This window comes from Muscardinus avellanarius, assembly GCF_963383645.1.
Source record: "Muscardinus avellanarius genome assembly, chromosome: 2".
NCBI classification, from domain to species: domain Eukaryota; kingdom Metazoa; phylum Chordata; class Mammalia; order Rodentia; family Gliridae; genus Muscardinus; species Muscardinus avellanarius.
The window spans coordinates 66,304,703-66,328,860 of NC_137787.1; the positions used below are offsets into that span (position 1 = coordinate 66,304,703).

Below are 24,158 nucleotides of genomic sequence, written 5' to 3' on the forward strand. Positions count from 1 at the left end.
ACAGAGAGAGAGAGAGAGAGAGAGAGAGAGAGAGAGAGAGAGAGAGAGAGAAAGAGAAAGAGAGAGAAAAAGAGAAGAGAGAAGAAAGATATCAAATAAATGAACCATGACCATATTGAAAATTTGTGGCAAACTTAGAAGGCAGTATAAAGAAGACATCTCGCCGGGCGTGGTGGTGCACGCTTGTAATCCCCGCGCTTGGGAGGCTGAGACAGGAGGATCGCGACAGGTTCAAGGACAGCCTCAGCAAGTAGTGAGACCCTCAGCAACCTAGCAGACCCTGTTTCCAAATAAATAAAATTGGTCTGGGGGTGTAGCTTGGAGGTAAGATGCCTCTGTACTACACACACACACACACACACACACACACACACACACACACACCACACAATTATCTAACTCAAATATTCCTCACTTCAGAGAGTCAACTGTCTTGAATATTTTACACAAAAGGCCAATAATCTTTTACTTATGATAAACCAATGTCCTGTGTGTGTGTGTGTGTGTGTGTGTGTGTGTGTGTGTATGTGTGTGTTTGTGAGTGGTGTTGGGGACTGAACTCAGGGGCACTCTAATCACAGAGTTACATTCCCAGATCTTTCTATTTTGAACCAGGGTCTCACTAAATTGTCAGGGCTGGCCTTGATCCTGTGATCCTCCTGTCTCAGCCTCCCAAGTACTGGGATTATAGGCATGGGCCACTGAGCCCAACTAGTGAACCCATGACTTTAGTGATTCCTAAGGCTGGATTAGTTTAAAATTCATGTGTGCAGCTGGGTGTGGTGGTGCATGCTTGTAATCCCAGCACTTGGAAGGCTGAGTCAGGAGGATTGCAGATTTGAAGTCAGCCTTAGGTACTTAGTGAGGCCCTATTTCAAAAATAAAGAATAAAAAATAGGGCTAGGCGTGTAGCTCAGAGGTAGAATGCCCCCGGGTTCAATCCCCAGTATCACACACACACACACACAAAAATCATATGTGCCTCTGTTTCTCATATTGTAGGTGACTAAATGCAAAAAAAAAAAAAAAAACAAAAACCCTTTCCATTTTTTTTTCATAAAGTAGGTTTATGGTCATTCATCATTAGCCACGAAGGAAGACTGGGACAGATCACGTGTAACTGACATTAGCTGGTAAGTGATGTGAGGATGACAGTCATCAGCAGGAAAGGTCGGCGACTGAGTAATGGAGCCTGTACAAAGACACGCAAAATGTACTTGCTGGCTGGAAAAGGGAGAACCATGAAGGCCCTTATGTTGTGACAGCCCCCAGCCCGGAGGTGAAGCCTCTATGGCAGGTGATGGCATGTCACGCTTCCATCTGGTGGAAAGATGAGAAGGTGAAAGATTGAGTAAAAGAGACAGACAGACAGAAAGGCTGGCTGGCTTTAAAAGTAACTCGCATGAAAACTTGCCCTTTCACCATGATTTTACATCCCAACAGGAAGACACAGTCCCAGTTCAAACCATATAACACTTGCGCCCTGGTTGTCATCCAGTAATCTAACCAGGTGGCGCAGGCTGATAAAAGAGAAGGGGGAGGAGTTTATACATAAAGAGCTGAAGTTAGACTCTGGCTACGCAGTGACCAACTGTGCTGAGATCATATTGCAGGCTGATTGGGCCAGGCTGAACTCATCCCAGAGGCCATAGCTGACAACCCTTTTCTTAAATAACAAAAAATATCTTACTTAAGGAGCAGAAATCACAAGGCTGTTTACCACTCAGTGATTATTCAGGGCCACAGAGGATAGGTTGAGTGAGATACAACACATGTAAGTACAATATAACCAACAATAAAATGATTTTCATCTTATCAAATTTTTTGATTTTCTGTTTATGCACTGCTTTCCTCTACCAGACTGAAAGCTCCTTGAAGGTAAGGTTTATTTTCTATTTTTTTTGTGTGTGTGTGTGGTGCTGGGGACTGAACCCAGGGGCATTCTACGAAGCTATATCCCAGCCCTCTCTTACTTTCTGTTTTGGAAACAGGGTCTCCTTAAGTTGCTAGGAGCCTCAATAAGTTGCTGTGGCTGGCTCTGAACCTGTAATCCTCCTGTCTCAGCTTCCCAAGTACTGAGATTACAAGTGTGAGCCACCATTACCAGCTTGCATATTGGTTTATGATTTTTATGCTTGTACCTCTAGTACCTAACACATGGTAAGTGCCCAATATTTGGCAAATGAATGATCAGGTATTTTAAAGTAACTCAGAAATCAAACACTTTAGCAAATATTTTTTGCAAAGAATTGTCCTTCTCTTAGGCCAACAATTCTCTCTCTCTCTCTCTCTCTCTCTCTCTCTCTCTCTCTCTCTCTCTTTTTTTTTTTTTGGTGGCACTGGGGGTGAACCCAGGGGCTTTTCTAATTTCGGGATATACTCCCAGACCTATTTTATACTTTATTTGGAAACAGGGTCTCACTAAGTTGCTGAGATCCTCACTGTCTCAGCCTCCTAAGTGCTGGGATTACAAGCGTGCGCCAACACACCCGACTCAACAATTCTTTTTTAAAAAATGTTATTTTCTGCCAGGTATGGTGGCACACATCTATGATCCCAGAACTTGGAACTTGGGAGGCTAAGACAGAAGGATCACAGGTTTGAGGCCAACCTCAGCAATTTAGCAAGACTGTTTAAAAATAAAAAATGAAATCCAGGTGTGGATGTAGCTCAGGGGTAGAATTTCCCTGCGTTCAATTCCCAGTACCATAAAAGAAAACAAATGAACAAATAAGCCCTTACTCTACATGGTAACTATTTAAATTTTTAGAATTAAGCATAATTATTTTAATAGCAGTTGATAATGATGTTGTTTTCTTTGAATATAAGTACAATTGAGTCTTTCTATGTTTAAATTGTATATTATCAACAAAAAAGTATGTTCGCATCAGCTTGTAATCCCAATACTTGAGAGACTGAGAAGGAGGATCACACAGGTTCAAAGCCAGCCTCACCTACTTAGTGAGGCTATCAGCAACTTTTCTCCAAATAAAATATAAAATAGGTCTGAGTGTGTAGCCTGGAGGTAGAAAGCACCTGGGTTCCATTCCCAGTACAAAAAAATAAAAAGAAAAAAGAAAGAAAGAGAAAAATAAATGTCCATAGGTTCAGGTTTTATAATCCCAGTTACCTGGGGAAGCCAAGACAGGAGAATTTGGGATTAGTTGCCAACCTTATCAATTTAGCAAGGCCCTCTGCAATTTAGTGACTCCCTGTTTCAAACTAAAAAATAATGAAAAAATAGGGCTGGAGTGTATTTCAGAGGCAGAATGCCCCTGGGTTCAATCTCCAGTACTGTATTAAAAAAAAAGTATGTTCCTAGCTAATAACTACAAACATGTAAAAAGGGAAAGAGAACAAACACATCTTATCCTATTTAACTGTTAAACAGAATTTTTTTATTCTATATTTGAATAAGGTCACCAAAATCCATGTACTTACTATTTGCAGATAAGGTATACTGACATTAAAACTGTCATTCATATTTGCATGCCATACAATTCTCACATTGGTAATAAAAAAAGTCCCCAAATTTCCCTGTAAAAAAGAGTATAGAGAGATAAATCAATGATAATTTGTTTAAATATCTATCCTTTATTTTTTAAACACCAGAATAATTCTCAGTGGATTAATGCCAATACTGAGTATTGTGGGGTATCAGTGACTCCATCACTCACTGGAGGGCGATATAATGAGATGTCTGGGAGCTAGAATCTGGAATCAGTAATCATTAAATCACCGGCAGAGTCTAAACATCAAGACATCAGTAGAACCGGGTGTGGTGGCACATGCTTGTAATCCCAGTACTTGAGAGACTAAGAGAGGAAGATTGCAGGTCTGAAGCCAGCCTCAGCACCTTAGGTTCTCAGCAACTTAGTGAAACCCTGTTTCTAAATAAAAAATAAAATAGGTCTGGGGGTGTACCCTGGAGGTAGAAAGCCCCTGAGTTCCACTCTCAGTACAAAACAAGAAAAGAAAGAAAAGAAAAGAAAAGAAAAGAAAAGAAAAGAAAAGAAAAGAAGTGGCGCACCCTTGGTACCCTTGTAACCAGCATTTGGGAGGCTGAGACAGGAGGATCCCAGTTCGCGGACAGCCTCAGATACTTAGTGAGGCCCTTTGCAAATCAGTGAGACCCTGATTCAAACTAAAGAATAAAAAATAGGGCTGAGAGTGTAGCTTAGAGGTAAAATGCCCCTGGGTTCGATTCTCAGTACCGGAAAAAGAAAGAAAGGAAGGAAGGAAGGAAGGAAATAAATCAGTATAGTTGTCTGACCATTGGTAAATTTCCTCTTGGTGTATTTGGTCAAATATAAAAAATGATTTGATTAAATAATGCATGTTAATAAAGCTCTTAGCACAGTGCCTGGCACACAGTACAAATTTCACAAGTATTAGATGTTATTGTTAGATTTTAGGGAAGCTGCAAATAAAGAAAAAGACTCTTGAAGCCATTGCGCTGTCCCTAAGGCTGGAGTGAGACTTCACAACCTAAGCAGGTGGGCTGGCTTTCCCTGGACAGATTCTTCACAGGAGAAACATGAAACCAGTACATCTGGGAGTGGGACACATGTACAGAAGGGTACTGACTACAAAGTGCTAGCCTGCCAGTTTCTAAGTGATCTTGTAACTTCCATAGAAAAGACTGTTTTCCTTTCTTACAGTTATTATTCACAATCTGAGAAAATCTGGGTGTTGTGGCACATACCTCTAATCCTAGTACTTGGGGGGTTGAGACAGGAAGATCACAGGTTTGAGGCCAACCTTAGCAACTTAATGAGATCTTGTTTCAAAATAAAATTTTTTTAAAAGGGCCGAGGGTGTATCTCAGAGGCAGAATGCTCCTGGGTTCAATCCTCAGTACCAATAAAAAAGGGGGAAAAAAAAGCCACCAAATGAGTTATATGAGGACTTCCGGGAAGATGGCGACCGAGAAAAGAGGGGCTTAAGAGTCCCGCTAACAACCAATCTCCATTACCACAAAAAGAGCGCCTTTCATAGCCAGAAAACACCATCACCAGAAAAACAAAAAAACCCACCAGGCTCCAGAGAGAAAGTGGACTGAGAACAGAGCTCAGGGCCACAGAGGAGACACACGCGCCCGAGGACGCGGCAGCAGCGCCATACTGCCGGCGGCAGCGGCGAACTCAGCGGACGGCTACAGCAAGCCAGGAGAGCCGCTGCGGAACAGCCAGGCGGGATCTTTCAGCGCAGAGAGCATTTAAAGCTCCCAGTGGCTGAGCTCAGCACACGCTGCAGGGATTCAGAGTGGAAATCAAAACCAGAGAAGAAAAAATACGCCAGCCTCATGGCCGAGGGCGTGGCAGAGGTGCCATATTGCCACCGGCGGCGGCAGCAGCAGTGAATTCACCGAGTCCAGTACAGCTACATCTGCGTACTCAAGAACAGTGAGTCAAATTGCGGGCCACAGAGGAGAAATCGCAGTATTGGGCCTCCTGGGACTTGACCCAGTGAGGGAGTGGTGGTGGCAGAGATATCACACCATAGGAGAACGTGCAACCTGGCACCCCCCATAGTTTAAAGCAGCCTCTATCGACTCCCTGGGTCGGAGACTCTGTGATACAACCCAGTAAAGGAGTAGTGGGGTCTGAGATAATACAGACTCGAGATCCAGAGCACCTTAAGTGAAGCCATAGTGACCCAAGGGAAGAACCCAGAGAAGGCACAAACCTCTGAAATCATGGGAAAGAGGAATAACACTGGAGCAATGAATGTGCACAACCCCACAACATCAGAACCTGATAAAACAGAAAATCAGAGATTTCTAGAAGATCAAATCAGGAAAATAACTGTAGAAATAATAGAGGTGCTTCGAAAAGAACTCAGAGAGAGCCAAAGAGAGATAAAGGATGCAATTAATGAAGTAAAGGCCTCAATTCAAAGCACAAACAACCGATTAGACCACATGGGGAACAGAATCTCGCTCTTAGAAGATGAGCAATCCAAAAATGAATGCATAGTTTCTAATCTAGAAAAAAATATCCAACAGCAGGAATCTGACATTGAAGAAATATGGGCCCATCTTAAGATAGCTAACCTAAGAATAATTGGAATAGAGGAGGGAAAAGAAAGTGATACCAAAGGGATCAACAATCTCTTCAAGGAAGTAATAGCAGAAAATTTTCCAAATATAGAGCAAGAGGTTGATACACAGATCCAGGAAACTTATAGAACTCCCTTTAGACAGGATCGGAGAAGAGGATCCCCACGCCATATAATTGTCAAAATGACCAATGTGGAAGCCAAGCAGAGAATCTTAAAGGCAACAAAAACAAAGGGCCAAGTGACATTCAGAGGCAAACCAATTAGAATCACTCCAGACTTCCCAAACCAAGTCATGAGAGCCAGAAGGGCTTGGAGTAACATATTCCAAACTCTGAAAGAAAACAACTTCCAGCCAAAAATTTCCTATCCAGCAAAACTTTCTATCAAATTAGATGGAGAAATAAGAAGCTTCCATGACAAACAGAAACTGAAGGAATTTATGTCTTCAAAACCAGCGCTAGAGAAAATACTCAAAGAGATTAACTACAAAGAAGAAATAGGTAACACTCACCAGAACCAGAGAAACAAGAGTTTCCATCCAACAGACAACTAAGATTGGTTATCTGTGGAGATTCATTATTTATGTTAGTCTTTTACCTATCTCTAAGTTGTATTGTTTGCCTTTTTTGTTGTTAATTTTTAGGATTTCTAGTTGGAATATTAATATACCTTCAGATATAGCATTTGGAAATATTTTATCCAATTCTATTAGTAACTTTTAACTCTGTTTACATTGTCTTTGGATATACAATATTTTCTTTTATTTTTTAGGGAGTTTGTATATTCTTCTGTTGCCTGTGCCATTGAAATCATATCCAAGAAATCACTGCCAATTTCAATGTTGTGAGGTTTTATGACCCAGATTTTCTCCTAAAAGTTTATAGTCTTAAGATTTATATTTAGGTCTTTTATCTATTTTGAGTTAATACTTGTATATGGGATTAGGTAAAGGTCCAATTTTATTCTTTTCCATGTAATTATTATTTTTCAACAATATTTAGTTAAAAGATTATTATTTCCACCACCAAATGTTCGTGGAAACCTTGTCAAAAATAACTTGACAATATAGGGAAGAATTTAGCTCTAGGCTTGTATTTAACTCCAATGGTCTATATATCTGCCTTTAGAACAGTACTACACTGTTTCAATTATTGTAGCTTTATATGGTTTGAAATCAGAAAATATATATCTGCTAGCTTTGTTCTTTTTCAAGATCGTTTTGGGTATCTAGAATTCATATTCCATATTAGGATAGATTTTTTTCTGAAAAATAAATATATAAATATATGATAGTTTCACCTAAAAAAACAGAAAAAAATATGCTCTAGTAAGAAAGAAAGCAAAAAGAAATATTGAAATGCTATCTTTAAATCATCAAACGCTTGGTATCAGACAAATGAAACTGTTATGTGAGATTATCATTTTTAATTTTGGATAAATTGCTATAATACTAGATGTCAACCACTAAGCCAAGCATGGGAAGGGGGGATGGGGAGAGAATGGGGTGGGGATCGGGTGGGGGCTGACTGGGCGATGTGTGCATGTATGTCTACAAAAGTTTGTATCCCACTATGATGTATGAATACAGTGCACCAATAAAATAAAATTAAAAAAAAACCAAAAAAACAAATGAGTTATATGCTTAGTTCCCTAAAGACTGTATTAAAAGCTTTCTGTGTCTGTCCACACCACGGTTCTCTTCCATTAGCCTATGTTAACCAGGGGTAGAGATTAGTGTAGCATAGAGGGGAGGCATGGCTCTGGGATGAACTATACACCTGAGGCCACTTAACTCTTGGGGCTCGATTGTCTCATCTGAGTAAAGAGGGAATAAACGACATGGTCTCAAAAGCCCATTCCAGCTCTCATTCTATACAGAACAAAAGTTGCTGGAAAGAGCACAAAACCATAAATCAGAATACAATTTCATATCAAGGGCTACAAAGTTACCAAGAGCTATAATGTAATTTAACAATCAGAGTTGAGTGAATATACAAACTCAATGATGAATGGAAAAATTATTACCAAAACCCAGTCTCCAAAGGTTCATTGTTCTTTGCACAATACCTGGTCACTGGATAAATTCCATACTCCATTGATTTTGTCATATACATGTTCTTGTGGTAATAATCTTAGCTGCTTGTTTTGAATCAGTGCACTTCTCAATTTAAAATCACGATACATTTTAGAAGTTTCATATGCTCTATAAAAAATAACAAAGACCAGTCCAAGGTAGAATCATGATTTTCTCAGGTTATGTTTATATACCTACTAAAATGTGTAGTTGTTAGTATTTATGTACATCACTCAATTAATTAATTATTATAGTGAATTAAGTGTTTTGTCAATAAGGCTTGGTAATTACAGTTTTTTGTTAATTTACACATTTCATTTCAGTGACCTATTCCTTTCTTCATTTCTTTATTTCAGTCTAATGTATCACGGTTCTTTTAGAATAAATAGAAGCCCAATTACTTTTCTCACTGTGACTTGTAAACTAGCTTGCACCTACCTTTGTACAAAAAAATAGAATTGAATACCAGTTGTATAGAAGATTCTGGGGGAAGAGGGGAAGAAGAGGAAGAAAGATAAGAGGAGGAAGACGGACTGAAAGAATAAAATATTTATTATTCTGTTTTTTTTCCATGTCTCCCTATTGACAAATAATACCTTAGAAATTCTGATTAAGCCATGTGTGGTGGCACACGCTTGTAATCCCCATGCTTGGTGAGCGGAGACAGGAGGATTGCGCAGGTTTGAAGCCAGCCTCTGTGGCTTAATAGACCCTGATTCCAAATAAAATATAAAATAGGTCTGGGAGTATAGCCCAGATGTAGAAGGGTTCCATCCCCAGTACCACCAAAAAAAAAAAAAAATTCTGACTAATTTTGATTAGTTAATTCTAATTATTTTATCTTCTGGTGCTGGGTGTTGAACCCAGGAGCAGTCTACCTTGGAGCTACACCCCTAGTCCAGTTTATTTTTTATTTTGAAACATGGTCTCACTAAGTTGCTGAAGCTGGCTTCAAACCTACAATCCTCCTGTCTCAGTTTCCCAAGTACTGTGACTATAGGCATTCACCATGTCTGGCTCACTAATTCTAATTTTAGTCCACATGAAAACAGGATAATTTACCCAGTTAACAAAAATAAAGAGCTTTCTTAGCCTTAATAGTACATAACCCACTTTTTTTTTTTTTTTTTACGGTACTGGGGATGGAACCCAGGGGTATTCTACCTCTGAGCTACACTCCCAGCCCTATTTATTTATTTTTTGGTGGTACTGGGGTTCCTGGAAAATCTTCTATCTCTGGGCTACCCTCTCAGACCTTTTTATACTTTTTATTTGGAAGCAGGGTCTCTTAAGCCAGAGCGGCTTGCTTTGAACCTGCGTGATCCTCCTGTTTCCAACTCCCAAGTGTGGGGATTACAAGTGTGTGCCACCACGCCTGGCGCAGCCCTATTTTTAATTCTTTATTTTAAGAGAACCACGATCCTCCTGTCTTGCTTCTCAAATGCAGAGATTACAAGCCTGCACCACCATACCCAGCTATAACCCACTTTTTTTTTTTTTTAATGGTACTGGGGATGGAACCCAGGGGCCTTCTACCTCCAGGCTACATTCCCAGACCTATTTTATATTTTTTATTTGGAAACAGGGTCTCTAAAAGCCAGAGGAGGCTGGCTTCGAACTTACACGATCCTCCTGTCTCAGCCTCCCAAGCGAGGAGATTACAAGCGTGTGCCACCATGCCCAGCTATAACCCACTCTTTTTTTTTTTTTTTTTTTTTTTTGGTGGTACTGGGGTTCCTGGAAGCCCTTCTACCTCCGGGCTACACTCCCAGACCTATTTTTTATACTTTTTTAAAATTTGGAAACAGGGTCTCTTAAGCCAGTGCGGCTGGCTTTCAACCTGCATGATCCTCCTGTCTCTACCTCCCAAGTGCAGGGATTACAAACCTGTGCCACCACGCCCGGCTATAACCCACTTTGTTATAATTATTTTCTTATCTTGTGATACTGAAGATTAAATCTCAGGTCTTGGGAAAGTACTCTACCACTGAGCTAAATTACCAGCCCATAATATTCATTCTTAAATTCTGATTTTCAATTTAATTAGCATTTCAAATATGTAAATTGTGAAAGAGGGAGATTAGAGCATTCTGCCTATAAATCTTAATTTCCTTTAGTGCTATCATCAGTGTGTTACCAGTAGAAAATATGAAAGCTATTTTTGCTATAAATTATTCTTGGGGAAGGCTGGGCACAGTGGTGTGCGCCTATAATCCCAGTACTTAGATGGCCAAGACAGGAGAAGAGAATTGCAGGTTTGCAGCCAGCCTCAGCAATTTATGGAGGCCTCAGCAACTTAGTGAGATCCTGTTCCGAAATAAAAAATAGAATAGGGCTGGAGCTATAGTTCAGTTAAAATGTCCCTGGGTTCAATACCCAGTACCACACACACAAAAAAAACTTTGGGGGGAATGCATAACATTTTTTATACTATTAAAGAAAAGTAGCTTCCATGTTTTCTTCATACACAATTTAAAGCTTTTCATTTCATAGTACTTCTTAGGTAAAGTGAAATAAAGGACTAAGGTTTAAGTATATGCCTAAGAAAACTAAAAAAACACAGTTTACATAAAAACCCATACACAAATGTTCACAGCAGCAGTAGTCATAACAGCTAAAAAGTAGAAATAACCAACTGTCCATCGACTGATGAATGGTAAAGATACGATGGCATATTAGTCATACGAAGGACTGAAGTGCTATTGACACATGTACAGCGTGCATGGAGCTTGAAAACATTATGTGAGTGAAAGAAGTCGGACATAAAAGGCCACATCTAATATGATTTCCTTTCTATGAAATGTCCAGTGCAGGCAAATCTATAGAGACAGTAAAGAAATTCGTAGTTGCCAGAGGCTTGGGGAAGAGGGAATGAGGAGTGACTGCTGTGGCTATGGGGTTTCTTTTTAGAGTGGTACAAATATTATAGAATTGGATAATGATGATAATTGCACAACTCTGTAAATATCCTAAAACTACCAAACTTATATGTTAAAATAATAAATTTTATGTTAGGTAAAGTTTTACTTCATGTGAATTATATACTGATAAAATTATACTATTATATAGATCATAATATCAACAAAATTAAAAAATACACTAGGAAACTAAGAAATATTTGCAACATATATAGCAGATAAAAGCATAGTTTAGAAATTTGCAATAGAAAAACAAAACAGTCAAAAAATATGCAATATATGAAAATTTTCAACATTACTAGTAATGAAAAAAATACATACTAAAAAGCCAGGCGTGGTGGTGCACCCCTGGGATCCCAGGACTGGGAGGCTGAAACAGGAGGATCGCAGGTTCACGGCCACTTTCAGCAAGTGAGACTCTCATCAACCTAGCAAGACCTTGTTTCAAGAAAAATAAAATAAAATAGGGCTAGGGGTGTAGCTTGGAGGTAGAATGTCCCTGGGTTCTATCCCCAGGACTGCAAAACAACAAGAACAAATTAAACAATTATATGTCCTATTTTCTTAGCCAAGATTTAAAAAAAATCAGAGCAGATAGGGATTTTTTTTCTTCTTCTTTTTGCAGTACTGGAAATAGAACCCAGGGGCAATCTACCTCCAAGCTACACCCCCAGCCCTAGTTTTTATTCTTAATTTTGAAACAAAGTCTCACTGAGTTGCAAAGAGCCTCACTAAGTAGCTGAGGCTGTCCATGAACCCAGATCCCCCTGTCTCAGTCTCCCAAATGTTGGGATTACAAGGTGTGTGCCACCACGCCCAGTGATAGGGATGATTTTTTTTTTTTTAATTAAAAAGAACTGGGGTAGCAGGGCATGGAGGCGCACACCTGTAATCCCCACACTTGGGAGTCGGAGACAGCAGGATCACGCAGGTTTGAAGCCAGCCGCGCACTGGCTTAGGAGACCCTGTTTCCAAATAAAAATATAAAATAGGTCTGGGAGTGTAGCCCGGAGGTAGAAGGGCTTCCAAGAACCCCAGTACCACCAAAAAAAAAAAAAAAAAAAAAAAAAAAAGAACTGGGGTAGTGAAAAGAAAAGGATTTAGCAAACAACAACAAAAAAACACTCTTTAGGAAAAATACCCAAATATGCCCATTTCTTTTATAAAAATGACTTTTTAATTAATTAACTGAATTATCCAATTTATCTATTTATTTTTTTTTTTGAGGGTCTGGGGATGGAACCCAGAGGCATTTGACCTCTGAGCTGCACCCCCTGCCCATTTTTTATTCTTTATTTTGAAACCGGGTCTCACTGAGTTGCAGAGGCCCTCACTAAGTAGCTGAGGCTGTCCGCGAACCACGATCCTCCAGGTCTCAGCCTCCTGAATGCTGGGATTACAAGCGTGCGCCACCACGCCAGGCTGAATTATCCAATTTATCAACAGTGAATAAATTTTCTATTTCACTTTATCTGCCTTGGTATCTAATTAATAGAACCTTTAGTATAAATGTTTATGAGTTTAGGGCCAGGCATGGTGGCACACGCTTGTAATCCCCGCGCTTGGGAGGCTGAGACAGGAGGATCTCACAGGTTCGAAGCCAGCCTCAGCTACTTAGTGAGGCTCTCAGCAACTTAGTGAGACCCTGTTTCCAAATAAAGTATAAAAAAATAGGTCTGGGAGTATAGCCCGGAGGTAGAAAGCCTCTGGGTTCCACCCCCAGTACCACCAAAAAAAAAGAAAGAAAAAAAATGTTTATGAGTTTAGTAGTCTTACAAGTTTTATAAATTTCTTCAAAGTGCTTATTAAATAACAATGAAATGTGTTTTTCTAAATATCTTCAGTATATTTGCAATAAAGTTGGGAAGAAGATAGTGTTATACTTCTAAACTCTATCCTCTAAACCCTAGTATCACAGAATTACTTTTAAATGTTCAACAATCCATAAAGTATTACTATACCTGTATACTGCAATCACAGAAGTAAAAAGTCTAGGACTTCCAGGAACCAAATTTGTAAATATAAATTCAAAGCGAGTACTGTTACATTTTGTTAGTATATAAAGAGCTTCAGTTTGGCCTCGCAATTTCTGTAAGGAAAAATTCATTTACAGGTTTAGATTTGAAGAGCAATTCCTCATTTAAAGTCAAAATAAAAATTAACTTCATATGTAATATTTTACTACATGTATATATTTCAATATGATTTTTAGACTTACAGAGTGAGCAGTCCTTGTTGTAATATTCAATATGCAGTTGTAACCGATAGCTAAAATTCAAAACCAAAGAATTTAAGCATCTATGATACAGTAAACTGAGAAAAAATACTTTTGAAAAAATAATGTGTATGAAACTTCAAACAGTTCTAAAAATTAAACAGAAATACAACTATTTAAAATTTTTATAAAAATTAAATATTTAGATTAAATAATAAACTAGAGAGTCAATGTATTTATTTGAGTAAACAAAAGCATATATAACATGGGAAAAAAGATATCTGTTTTTCGGAAAACTATACAAAATTATTTGCTAAAAATTTTAGCACTACTATATTAAAAGAAAAAGTCCAGCTATCTAATCTGAAATAGATAATTTTTTGTGTGTATGGTATTGACGATTGAACCCAGGGGCAGTCTACCTTCAAGTTACACCCCAAGCCCAACTTTATTTGGAAACAGGATCTCATTATTTATTTATTTCATATTTGGATATAGCATCTCGTTAGGTTGATGAGAGTCTCACTACTTGTTGAGGCTGTCCTCAAATCTTTGATCCTCCTGTCTTAGCCTCCCAAGGACTAGGATTACAGGTGTGTGCCACCACACCCAGCTTGAAATAGTTTTAAAAAATAGATGAAGCAAATTTTATTTTTTTATTTTTTGCAGGTCTGGGAATGGAACCCAGGGGCATTCGACCTCTGAGCTACACCCGCTGCCCTATTTTGCCCTATTTCTTTATTTTGAAACAGGGTCTCACTAAGTTGTGGAGGGCCTCACTAAGTAGTAGCTGAAGCCATCCGCGAACCGCGATCCTCCTGTCTCAGCCTCCTGAATGCTGGGATTACAGGCATGTGCCAACACGCCTGGCTTTACATGAAGCAAATTAAACACAACAATGAAAAATATGTTTTTATTAGAGCTTAGATCTTCCTTTTTTTGGTGGTGGTACTGGGGTGGAACCCAGGGCCTTTTTTACCTCCAGGCTATACTCCCAGAACTATTTTTTATACTTTATTTGGAAACAGGGTCTCACTAAGTTGCTGAGCGCCTCACTAAGTAGCTGAGGTTGGCTTTGAACCTGTGCGATCTCCTGTCTCAGCCTCCCAAGAGCTGGGACTACAAGCATGCGCCACCACGCCCAGCTTAGATCTTCCTTTTTTGAGAATTTCTAGAAATAGATTATATAGCAAGTTGTCAAAGATAAGCAAAAAACAAAGGTAAAAAAATTTATAAAAGTCCTAATCTCCTGTATATCTAAGATATAGAATAGACAGACTGAAAAATAAGATCATCTTTTGCAGATGATGTAGTTTGTGTTCAGTCCAGGATTTCTGAGGTTTTTATCAATTTCAGATTCTCACATATACCATGGTCTAGCTCTTTTTGTTCGGCTTGGTATCAAAAGCTACCATCCAAGTTCTCTGACAAAAGCATTTTCCTTAGAGTTTCATCTTACAAGGATACTTACAAAGATTGATTCTGGGTAATGCCAAGGAGTGCCAGATAATTCTTAAGTTTGTTACCAAGAGTCTACCTATAAGCAAACAAATAAAAATTGATTAGCTTAAATAGGAGTTAGACATAGAACTTCTTACTCAGTATCAGCAGCAACATCTATGGGTGTTTTTCCTACATACCTATTCTATATAAAGTATTACGCTATTTAATTCAGAATCACAGAGAAACAAATCTGAGCATTATAGAAAAAACAAAGGTATTTACTGTCAATAGCTTGGTTTGACTCATATTGACTGAGGAGAGAATTGTGTAACAGTTTTTTGTTGCATTAGAAGGTATTCTGGGCTGGGTGTGGTGGCGCACGCTTGTAATCCCTGCACTTGGGAGGCGGAGACAGGAGAATCGCGCAGGTTTGAAGCCAGCCGTGCTGGCTTAAGAGACCCTGTTTCCAAATAAAAAAGTATAAAATAGGTCTGGGAGTGTAGCCTTGGAGGTAGAAGGGCTTCCAGGAACCCCAGTACCACCAAACAAATAAAATAAAATAGAAGGTATTCTGGGCCAGGTATGGTGGTACATGCCTATAATTCCAGCCACTCAGGAGGTTGAGACAGAAGAATTGCAGGTTTGAAGACAACCTGTGCAACTTATTGAGACTCTGTCTCAAAATTTAAAAAATGATAAGGAGCCGGGCGTGGTGGCGCATGCTTGTAATCCCCGCGCTTGGGAGGCAGAGACAGGAGGATCACGCAGGTTCGAAGCCAGCCGCGCGCGCTGGCTTAGGAGACCCTGTTTCCAAATAAAAATGTAAAAATAGGTCTGGGAGTGTAGCCTGGAGGTAGAAGGGCTTCCAGGAACCCCAGTACCACCAAAAAAAAAAAAAAAAAAAAAAGAAAAAGAAAAGGGTTGGGAGTATAGCTAAGTGGTAGAGAGCCCTGGGTTCAATCTCCAGTACCCCCTCCAAAAAAAAGTACAAGATAATATAATTTTTTCAAAGAACTCTCATGTATACACTAATCCAAACCTCTGTTATCCTTTGGGATATCAGATTTGTTTACCAAAGGACTTAGTTACAAGGGTAAGGGTGGGGTTTGAGGAACCACAGGTGATCCAGGAGACCTGCTGCCAGTCCAGACCCAAAGGGACAAGAAGAGGGATCAGTTAACACAATCTGGAATGAACAAGAGTCCTATAGAGCTCACTGCTTTGAGAGGAGAGACGCAGGCAGCCTCTTAGTGGGAAAGAAGCCAGAGAATAAATACCGAGACCACGCACTCAGGCCTCCCTTTGATCTTCTGCCATGGCCCTTCCAAACAGAAGCCAGAGTGCACAGGAGCCCTTTGATGTAGGCGTGTAAGTCATCTTCCCAGGGTAAGGGGGAAAGGGTGGAGAAAAGTGCTGGAAAGACAAACACAAGACAGTGGCACAGGCAAGAAACACTGGACAAACTAGAAGCTCTTTGGTGCTACACCAAGAAATTTAGTTAGATCTATTAGCAATAAAGGCAGTGGAGTTTAGGATTGGAAATGAGAAGACTGAAGATTTTTGAGAAGAGAATAATGTAATGCTAGCAATTTAAGAAGCAGTGTAGGCAGTTTGGTTTATCACTTAGCTACTGAGATATTGGAATAGTTAACTAACCTCTCTGTTCCTCAGTTACCTCATCTGAAAAACACACAGAATAGGAATCCATATTTTTAATTTTTGCTATTAAAGGGACTATGCATATTATATAAAAGCTCCAGAATGGCAAATGAAAAATAACAAACATTCAAATGTTTAGTAACTATTATTATTTTTTTGGTACTGGGGATGGAAGCCAGGGGCATTCTACCTCTGAGCTACAACCCCAGCCCTATTTTTTGGTCTTTTTATTTTTTGAAACAGGGTCTCTGAGTTGCAAAGAGCCTCACTAAGTAGCTGAGGCTGTCTGCGAAACCGTGATCCTCTGGTCTCCGCCTCCTGAATGCTGGGATTACAAGCATGTGCCACCTTGCCTGGCCAACACAGCAGTTTTTAAAGGATACATTAAATATAAGCTACAGAAAAACTTGCATGTGATTTCTTTCAGATTGAGTAAATATGTGTGTGTGTGTGTGTGTGTGTGTGTGTATATATGTGTATGAATATATATATAAACCCAGTACCTTTTTATTAAATCTTATCATGAAATATGTATCTCATTTACAATCAGTTTTCATCTTAGAAAATTCTAAATATTGTCTGCCTCCTTTTTAAAAATTGGTGGTACACGCCTGTAATCCCAGTACTTAGGAAGTTAGGACAGAGGGATCCTGGGTTTCAGGCCAGCATGTGGTAACTTTGTGAGACTGTTTTAAAATAAAAAACAGAATGGGCTAGGGGTCTAGCTCAGAGTTAGAATTTGTCTGGGTTCATGCACACACGCACACCCATGCACGCATGCACAAACTGATTGTGCTAGCTTTATATTAACACGTTTTTTTACCTGGCTAGACATTTCTTTTTCTTTTTTTTTTTTTTTTTTTTTTGCGGGTCTGGGGATGGAACCCAGGGGCATTTGACCTCCGAGCTACAACCCCTGCCCTATTTTTTATTCTTTATTTTGGTGATACTGGGGTTCCTGGAAGCCCTTCTACCTCCGGGCTACACTCCCAGACCTATTTTTTTTTTTTTTTGAAACAGGGTCTCTTAAGCCAGCGCAGCTGGCTTTGAACCAGCGCGATCCTCCTGTCTCCGCCTCCCAAGCTCGGGGATTACAAGCATGTACCACCAATCCCGGCTTTATTCTTTATTTTGAAACTGGGTCTCACTGAGTTGCAGAAGTTCTCACTAAGTAGCTGAGGCTGTCCATGAACTGTGATCCTCCAGGTCTCAGCCTCCCAAATGCTGGGATTACACGCGTGTGCCACCACGCCCGGCTTGGCTAGACATTTCTACCTCATAAAACAAACAAAATTAATGGAACTCGTTCTGATTTTTATTTAAATGTTTATTAGATTATTTTATTATTTTATTTTTTATTTTTTGCAGATCTGGGGATAGAACCCAGGGGCATTTGACCTCCAAGCTACATCCCCTGCCTTATTTTTTTTATGCTGTATTTTATTTTATTTTATTTTTGGTGGTACTGGGGGTGAAACCCAGAGGCTTTCTACCTCTGGGCTATACTCCCAGCCCTATTTTATATTTTATTTGGAAACAGTGTCTTACTAAGTTCCTGAGAGCCTCACTAAGTAGCTGAGGTTGGCTTTGAACCTGTGCGATCCTCCTGTCTCAGCCTCCCAAGCACAGGGATTACAAGCGTGTGCCACCATACCCAGCTTATTCTTTATTTTGAAACAGGGTCTCACTAAGTTGCAGAGGGCCTCACTGAGTAGCTAAGGCTGTCCGCAAACCACGATCCTATGGTCTCAGCTTCCCAAATGCTGGGATTAGAAGCGTGCACCACCACGCCTGGTTTATTAGATTATTTTAAAAGCAGAATACCAGCCGGGCATGGTGGCACACATTTATAATTGAGCATTTGGGAGGCTGAGACAGGAGGATTACCGTTCAAGGACAGCCTCAGCCACTTAGTGAGGCCCTTTGCAACTAAGTGACACTGTAGAATGCCCCTGGGTTCCATCCCCAGTACTGTAACCTCCCCACCAAAAAAACCTCAAAAAACAAAAAAGGCACAAGCCAAGATTTTTGTTTGCTGCTAGATCTTCATCCTTCATAGTTTATCCTTACCTGGGTCTAACTGAATCAGAAAAATTTCAGAAGTGTGATCCAAGCATTCCTTTAAAGATGGGCTTAGCTGGACATGGTGGTGCACACCTGTAACCCCAGTACTTGGGAGGCTGAGATAAGAGGATTGTAGGTTCGTGGCCAGCCTCTGCTACTTAGTGAACCTCTCCACAACTTAGTGAGACCCTGTTTGAAAATAAAGAATAAAAATTAGGGCTGGGGGTATAGCTTAGAGGTAGAATGGCCCTGGGTTCCATAGTACTGCAAAAAAATTAAAAAAAGAAAAGAAAAAGAAAAAAGACAGGACCAGCTGTTGACAGGATCTGCCTATAGCTGGTGGTGATAACAGGTTCCCTCAAAGAGAGGGGCTTAGTAGGACCTGCTGTTCACATACTACCCCATGCACACCAAAAGAATGGTTTGAGGAGTGGTGGCACACGATGATAATTCCAGGGATTCAGGAGGTTGAGACTGAGGATTGCCATGTTCAAGGCCAGCCTGGGCAACTTAGCAAGACCTTATCTCAAAATAAAAAGGGATGGGAATGTAATGCATTGGTAGAGTACCCCTGGGTTAAATTGCAAGTACAACAAAAAAGAAAGAGAAAGTGAGAGAGAGAGCGCCCACTAGAGCTAGCCAGAGAGACAGACAAAGATGAGAGGGGGGAGGGAGGGAAAGGGAGAAGGGAGAGAGAGGGAGAAGGGAGAGTGAGGGAGAAAGGAAGGACAGTCGTACTGAAGGGCTCTGAGAGGAAACAGCCAGCAGAAGGCTAGAGTGGCTCGTCCTGCCACAGGGTCATCGCCCAGGACACACTGATCTTTTGTGTGCATGAGTTGTGTTCCTTTTCCCCACTTCCTCTTTTCAGTAAAAGGTTAGTGCCTCTTCTACCTATGCTGCTTTTCCTGTAAAGATACTTTCAAAACATACAGAACCTCCACTCCCCATCTTTTTCTTCCCCTTGAAAAGCATTAATGAATCTTTCTGCGGATTGCTGGCTATTGGCTGCATGGACAGCTGCTCTATGCAGTCTGGACTTTAAGTTCTAGCCTTAGGGAAAGTGAGTCAGGAGGGACGCTAGAGTCCAGCTACAGCTGTTCCTCAGTGACACAGAAGACTCACAGGATTCTCCAGCACTTGACCTACAACTAGACTTCACAATACAGCACTAAATCTTCTCTCCACCTCTCGGTGTCAATCTTGGGTGACTGTGTGTTACTCCTAAATTTCTTGAAAGGAAACATTGCTCCAGGTACCACAGAAATGACCTACTCACGTACTACCTCATATTTTTATTTGAGGAGACAGATCTAAGGGTCCATGGACATTAAATAGGGGTCCTAGAGTTTTAACAGTTACGCTGGATAAAGGTGATGTCAGAACCAGGGCTTACTGATAGGCTGAACCTGGCTATAGGTTTAGTCACTACCCTTTTTGTATTTATTTATTTATTTTATTTATTTTTTTACTTTTTGCGGGTCTGGGGATGGAACCCAGAGGCATTTGACCTCTGAGCTACACACCCTGCCCTGTTTTTTTTTTTTAATTCTTTATTTTGAAACAGGGTCTCACTGAGTTGCAAAGGGCCTCACTAAGTAGTTGAGACTGTGTGCGAACTGCGATCCTCCAGTCTCAGCCTTCCAAATGCTGGGATTACAAGTGTGCACCACCACGCCTGGCTTTACCCTTCTTGTACTTAAGACAAGAAAACCCTGTGGATTTTTTTTTTTTTTTTGTGTGTGTGTGTGTGTGTGTTTGTGGTCCTGGGGATGAAATACAGGGGTCATCTACTTCCAGGCTATACCCCAAACCTATTTTATTTTATTTTTTGGAAATGGGGGTCTCAGTTGCTGAGAGCCTCACTAAGTTGCTGAGAACTCTGTGGATTTAGCTCTTCTATTCTTACAATTACATTTACAACTCAATTTATATGTTTCATATATTCTCCAGTTCATATGAATCAATATTCTAAAATTAAACCAGAAATATAAAATGTATTAGCAAATATACTCACCTCTGTCCCCATTATTTCCTTTGGTATCTTCAATTGAATCTAAGCAATCAATAAGGACTTCTCCAGGTCTTGTTTTCATTTGTCTAAAATAAATATAAAAGTTTTAGTGTTATAACTATATCTGCTTAAAATCTATTTGGGGAAGAAGAGACATATACATAAAACAGTTGACAATATAAATGATATAGCACAGATGTTCATGATTTTGAAAATAAGGTCTCCAAGAACCTCAGGAACCTAGAAATCAGTGAGGCCTGGAGTGACCAGGGCCGCTTAGAGTAAGCAAATACTAAAAGGATTAAGATTTGGAGAACTAAGAGGGGAAAGAGAGCCGGGCATGGTGGCGCATGCTTGTAATCCCAGCATTCAGGAGCTGAGACTGGAGGATCGCAGGTTTGCGGTCAGCCTCAGCTACTTAGTGAGGTCCTTTGTAACTCAATGAGACCCTGTTTCAAAATAAAGAATAAAAATTAGGGCTGGGGGTATAGTTCGAAGGTGGAATGCCCCGGGTGTTCCATCCCCAGTACCAAAAAAAAAAAAAAAAAAAAAGAAAAGAAAAGAAAGAAAGAAAGAAAGAGGACAGTCCATGGATAAAGAAAGACTAGGGCATGTGAGAGACTGGCCTGGCTGGGGAAGAAGAGGTATTGAGAGAGAGTGAGAGAAATAATATAGTTGGGTAACTTAGGAGGAAACAGATAAAAGAGAACCTTAAGTGCAGATCTGAGAGGTATGGAGCTTATTCTGTGGACAGTGGAGAACCCTGAGAAGTTTGTAAGTAGAGGAAAGGACAATGGGCAGTTATAGAAGGAATGGTTAAAGTTGTATGCAAGGCATTTTCAACAGTTGGCAAATAGATACATGAGACAAAAAGAAACGGAATGAAGAACAGCTTGCTGTCAGAATTCTAGAGTGTCAAAAATAAACAGAAATCCAAAGATAAACTAACAGGCTATCAGGTAGAGCTTTCTAATAAATTTGCCATGGCGGTAACTAAATTAGCTGCTGAGAATACCGATATGATCATAGCATTTCCCTGCTTAAAAGCCTCCCATGTCATCCAACTGCTTAGAAATTGAAGTCTAAAATTCTTGGCTAAAGCTAAGCAACCCTGCTACGCGTACCTCCAACCTCTCCCTGCTGCATACCCTGCCTTCTAGCTAATAAGGCGTATACCTCCAAGACTATGCTTCTCTTCCCACCCCCTTTCTTTCCTATAATACTCTTTCCCTGTCTACATTGACAAGGCTCTGCCTATCCTTCAAGGTCCAACTCAAATATTTTCTCTTCTTTGAGGCATTCCCCACACAGTGAATGGTTATGTTTCTGTTGCCCAGCTCTTTGTTCATTTTTTTTCCCAGAATAGTACCTCCTATATTTGTTGTAGTTGTCTATGTGTATCTCTGGCACTAGTATGGGGTAGGGGGTTATGAGTATCATTTCCTATCATTTTGGTATCTCTAGCTATCATCACATACTAAGCATACTGTTTAACAAATTGATATGCTCATGAAATGGATTTTGTTTGAAATATGAGCCTTTCCCAAGAATAAGAGAAAATGTCACAGAATGTATGCAATACATAATTAAGAGTTTTCAGTTTTACAAATTTCTTTTCCTCCCAACTCCCTCTTTTTTTTTTTTTTTTTTTTTTTGTACTGGGTATTGAACCCAGGAACATTCTAGCTCTGAGCTACACCCCTAGTCCTTTTTAAAAATTTGAAACAGGGTCTTAGTTGGGTGTGATGGTGCACACGTGTAATCTCAGTACTTGGGAAACTGAGACAGGAGGACTACAGGTTCAAGGACAGTCTCAACAAGTAGTAAGACTCTCATCAATCTAGTAAGACCCTGTTTCAAAATAAAAATAATATAAGGCTGGGAGTGTAGCTTAGAGATAGAATGCTCTTGGGTTCAATCCCAGTACCAAAAAGAAAAAAAAAAAGAGAAAGAAAAAAGAAAAGAAAGAGAAAAAGAAACAGGGTCTTGCTAAGCTGCTGAGAGTCCCACTAAATAGCTGAGACAGGCCTTGAACCTTCAATCCTTCTCTCTCAGCTTCTCAAGTACCAGCCCTTTTTTAAAAAATTAAAAAATTTTTGAAATAGAGTCTCACTAAATTGCTGAGGTTGGCCTTGACCATGCAATCCTCCTGTTTCAGGCTCCCGAGTATTGGGATTACAAGTGTGCCCCGCGGGCTGGTATTCTCTCAACTTCCAAAAGGATCTAACACCATGTTAGTCTTATTCAGCCGCAATAGAGCCTGAGAAATGTATAGATATTTCATTTTGCCACCTAAGCAGGTGCTGTTCATGTTAAGGCACAACAGGTGGCAAAGAAGTTCCACGTCTTTAATCTGGGAACACTAGTTTTAATATATTCAAACACTCCAATACTTAATTGACCGGTTGGGTGGTGGTGGTTGTTGTTTTTCCTGGACAGGATATTTCTAATCATCTTTAAAGCATCCTATTTTCCAAAAAGAGGGTTTCTGTTTGAGAGGCTCCAAAAGAGGGCTCCTCCTGATGTTTGGTGATTTAGATAAACTAAAGCTAACGGTGTACAAAAAGGTTATGTGTTTAGGAGTTTGGAAGAATGATCACTCTTCCCTACTCCGTCGTTTTATAAAGAAAACTCGAGAGAACGCTCAAGTCGTTTGTCTAAGGACCCATACTGTGTGTCATCATTCCAAACCTAGTTTCCGAACCCTGTTTTCCCTAATCCTAATCCCTGCTTTACGTCCCTTCCACCACACGAAACTGCAATCCCACGCCCTTTGGCATGGCACGCCGCCCATGCCCTGTCGAGTGGGCTCCGGCCGGGGTGCGCACTGCGATGGGTCGCTGGGCCGGGACCGAGCCCGTGCGATCCGGCCTCTTTCCTGCAGCGGCGCCCGCCTGCGGAGCCCGCAGCGGCCTGGCCAGTCCGGGGTCTCCCCAGAGCCGAACACCAGCGCAAACCTCCGTTATGTATATTTTACTACAATGCAGACAAAAGAGACGTCCACTGCTCATAGAAAATGAATAACAAGAACCGGGCACAGCGGCACCCTGCCGGTAACCCCAGTACTTGGGAGGCTGAGCCAGGAGGACGGTGGGTTCGAGGCAGGTCCCGCCCGTGTCCCGGATCCGCGCCGCGGCGCCCTCTGCAGGCCGCAAGTCCCCGCGGAGTCCCGGACACTCACTGCAAGGACACGTCGAAGCGGATATCCCGGTCCTCCCAGAGCACGTCCAGCACCGACATGGTGGCTGAGGCCCGCGCCCAGCACTCTCTGCCACGGAGGCCCAGCCGCGTCTCGCCGTCTCCAGAGCAACGGCGCGTCACTCACGATGTCTACGGCGAGCGTCGAGACCCAAGCTTCCGCGAGGCGGCGCGGGCGCGGTTTCCCCTGCACCTTCACCTCTTTAAGCCGATTTGAGATTGGGGGCAGGACCGGTGATTACTGCTGGGCGCGACCTTACTCATCCGATGTTCTTTAGCCACTCTACCTCTCCCGCTATTTCTGTACACCGTCAAGACATTTAGACTTAAAACTTCAAATTCCTTACCTGGGGCACTCAGGTCTCTAACCCCTCCCACCGCTGAACCAGACAGGCTCAGTCCATGGAGGGCCCCCTTTCAGGGTCTTTAACACAGTTTCTCCAGATCTCTGTGTGTCTGGCCCTTTATCACTTAAATGTCAACCTTAAATGTCAACAACCGTTGGCCCTGATC

General features: G+C 40.8%; 1 protein-coding gene across 1 annotated transcript in view; it reads right to left on the reverse strand.

Moving 5' to 3' along the window:
* The window catches only part of BBS5 (Bardet-Biedl syndrome 5), a gene marked incomplete at both ends in the record, with an annotated part of 35,310 nt that extends 11,623 nt beyond the window's left edge, over positions 1–23,687 (reverse strand). The window contains 7 exons of the mRNA XM_080719943.1: positions 3,442–3,537; positions 8,131–8,266; positions 13,017–13,144; positions 13,274–13,323; positions 14,742–14,803; positions 20,447–20,533; positions 23,629–23,687. Coding sequence (XP_080576069.1) covers positions 3,442–3,537; positions 8,131–8,266; positions 13,017–13,144; positions 13,274–13,323; positions 14,742–14,803; positions 20,447–20,533; positions 23,629–23,687 — 618 coding nt within the window. The remainder of the gene's footprint in view (positions 1–3,441; positions 3,538–8,130; positions 8,267–13,016; positions 13,145–13,273; positions 13,324–14,741; positions 14,804–20,446; positions 20,534–23,628) is intronic.
* Between the last annotated feature and the right edge of the window lie 471 nt (positions 23,688–24,158).